This window comes from Eimeria mitis, genomic scaffold (genome assembly GCF_000499745.2).
Source record: "Eimeria mitis Houghton genomic scaffold, Emh_scaff1364, whole genome shotgun sequence".
Lineage (NCBI taxonomy): Eukaryota > Apicomplexa > Conoidasida > Eucoccidiorida > Eimeriidae > Eimeria > Eimeria mitis.
This window is the reverse complement of record NW_013568921.1, coordinates 1-2,976: the sequence shown is the minus strand read 5'-3', so window position 1 is coordinate 2,976 and position 2,976 is coordinate 1. Positions and strand designations below refer to the sequence as shown.

Sequence of the window (2,976 nt, the reverse complement as noted above, 5' to 3'; positions counted from 1 at the left end):
GCAGGAGCAGCGGCCGCCGCCACCGCAGCAGCAGCAGCAGCAGCAGCAGCAGCGTGAACAGCAGCAGCAGCACGAGGAAGAGGGGCAGGAGCAGCAGCAGCAGCAGCAGCAGGATGAACAGCAGCAGCAGCACGAAGAGGAGCGGCGTCAGGAACAACAGCAGCATCAACAGTGGCAAGAAGAAGATGAACGTGAGCAGCGGGAGTTGGCTAGGCTTATTGAGGAGCAGCAGCAGCTGCAGCAAAGGGTGCAGCAGCAGCGGCGGGAGATAGAGGAGGCGCAGCAGCAGTGTAGAACTGTGGTGACGCAGCGAGCCTTTCTAAAGTGGGGTTTGCTGCAGGCAGCAGTAAAGAAAGCAGACACAGCGCAGCAGCAGCAGCAGCAGCTCACCATGAGGCTGCTGCAGCAGTTCCTCAACAAACGAAGAATCGAAGCAGCAGTCAAGCAGCAGCAGCCGGAAGAGCAGCAGCAACACTCGCAGCAGAACCGGCAGCACACAGCAGCACAGCGTGCAGCAGATGCTGCAGCAGCTGCTGCTGCTGCTGAGCTGACAGCCTTCTGGCCACCGACATACAGCAGCAAGAGCTGCAGCAAGCACAAGTCACACGCCTACAGTGCTGTCAACAGCAGCCGCAGCCACCGACGCAGCAGTAGCAGCAGCTGCAGCAGCAGCAGCAGAAACTGGAGCAGCAGCAGCAACAACAACGACATATCTGCGTTCTCCCGCTCGACACCGGCGAGGCACAGGCCTTCGGGTGTACATACACTGCAGAACGGAGAGCTGCATACGCCTCGACACCCGCAGCGCTCTCTCCGCGCAGCAGCAGTTGCTGCTGCTGCTGCTGTTGCTGCTGCTGCTGCTGCTACGCTAGGACACAAAGCCTCAGCAAAGAGGGGCGGGGCCTCGCTGTTGAATGAGCCGCAGAGCAAGAAGCATCGGCAGGCCACGCAGCAGCAGCAGCAGCAGCAGCATTCACAGAAGCAGCGCCTGGTTTGCGTTAAGAAGGAGCCGCAGCAGCAGCAGCAGCACTCGCAGCAAAGGCAGCAGCTGGTGCAGCAGCAGCAGCACAAGCGTGAGTGTGCACAGCAGCACGCGCTGCAGCAGCCGCGCAAACTGACGCAGAAGCAGCTGCAGCAGCGAGCTCAAGCCCTTATAGCAGCAAGACAAGCTCTAAGGAGAAAGAAGCAGGCCGCGCTAGCAGCCGAAGCAGAATGCAGCAACAGCAGCTGCAACAGCTACAGCAGCAGCAGCGGCAGCAGCACCTGCGACAGCAGCGCCATCAATATCAACAAAATCGCCAAAGCGTGGGACGAAAGACTTGCGGTGAGTCGCAGCATCAGCAGCAGCAGCAGCAACACCTAGAGCAGCAGCAGCAGCAGCAGCAGCAATATCTCCAGCAGCAGCAGCAACAGCAGCAGCAGCAGCAGTACACCACATCAGCAGCAGCAGAAGCAGCAACGCCTCCAGGAGCAGCACTAGAAGCAGCAATACGTACAACAGCAGCAGCAGCAGCAGCAACACCTACAGCCGCAGCAGGTAGACACTGTGCAGTGTGTGCATGCGCTCGTTTTGATACATCTCTTGTGCTGTTGCTGCTGTTGTGTATGTTTCTGCTGCTGCTGCTGATGGTGATGCAGCCTCAGGAGAGCGGAAGATCCGTGTCGGGGCTGCGGTGCTGCAGTGGGAGACAATGAGTTCTATAGAGGAGGCATTGGGGCCGACAGCTCGGCGGGTATTCGCAGCGATGCAGGGTGTGGGGTGTTCTGCTGCTGCTGCTGCTGCTGCTGCTTCTGGTGTCGGTGTCTCCTCCTCAGCCCCCCTGCTGCAGTATACCCGCTGCAGTGGGGGGCCGGCGCCAAAGCATATACAGCGGGAGGTTCTCCGCGCTGTTCATGTACGCAACCTGCTGCTGCTGCTGCTGCTGCTGCTGCGCTGTTGTAGCTGCTGCTGCAGCTATGCTCGCGTATTCCTGCTGCTGCTGCTGCGGCGGCGGCTGCAACTATGCTTTCGTCTTACTTCTGCTGCTGCTGCTGCTGCTGCTGCGCTGCGGTGGCTGCGGATCTTTTCTCGTCTAGCTGCTGCTGCTGCTGCAGCTGCTGCTGCTATGTTTGTTTGTACAACAGAACTGGGTTGCTGCAGGTGTTTGTTTTTCGTGTTTGGGTTGTATATTGGGTATCAGTGCTCGTGCTGCTACTGCGTGTTCTGCATATGTTTTGCTGCTGCTGCTGCTGCTGCTGCTGCTACTGTTGCTGCTGCTGCAGACTAGGCTGTCTAGGCGAGAGCCCCCCTTCTTCTGTCTGCCCGAGGTCCGCCTTGCTGCCGTTGCTGACGCCTGCCACCCCATAAGCAAACTGACATCTTTCACAGGGGAGAGATTCACAAGGCCAGGGGAACGCATCTGGGTCTTTGGTGCTCCCTATCCAGTTGCTGTTTGGGTCGGACCCCCCATCAAGGTAGCTGCTGCTGCTGCTGCTGCTGCTGCTGGTGCTAATGCTTCTGCTGCTACTATTCCTGCTACTGCTGCTGCTGCTGCTGCTGCTGGTGCTAATGCATATGCTGCTACTGTTCCTGTTTCTACTGCTTTTTACTGCTGTTAGTGCTTCTGCTGTTGTTATTGTTTCTGGGCCAGGAGGCAATCCGTTTGTTGACGCGTATGCAGCAGCAGCAACAGCAGCAACAGCAGCAGCCGCAGCAAAGAACGAGGGGATGTGAATGCAGCAACCCCGTGTATCGTGCTGCTGCGTTGCAGCTGGTGTTGTTTTTGTTGTGTTTGTGGTGGGGTTGGCTGCAGAAAGGAGAATTCAAAATCCTGGGGATCCGTACAGGAGAATTTCTGACGCCAGCTGAGGGGGCTGAGGCGGCGAAGGAGCTGCAACCCACGGGCCAATACGACAGCATCAGGACTTGTGATATTTATGTGCGCTGCTGCTGTTGCTGTTGCTGTTGCTGCTGCTGCTGCTGCTGCTTTGTTGCGT

General features: G+C 58.2%; 1 protein-coding gene across 1 annotated transcript in view; it reads left to right on the top strand.

Annotated features, from left to right (window-relative positions):
• EMH_0035340 (uncharacterized protein) overlaps positions 1–2,713 on the top strand; it is a gene marked incomplete at both ends in the record, with an annotated part of 6,296 nt that extends 3,583 nt beyond the window's left edge. The window contains 6 exon segments of the mRNA XM_013494964.1: positions 3–191; positions 341–1,073; positions 1,124–1,537; positions 1,645–1,733; positions 2,369–2,454; positions 2,599–2,713. Coding sequence (XP_013350418.1) covers positions 3–191; positions 341–1,073; positions 1,124–1,537; positions 1,645–1,733; positions 2,369–2,454; positions 2,599–2,713 — 1,626 coding nt within the window.
• Positions 2,714–2,976: the final 263 nt, after the last annotated feature.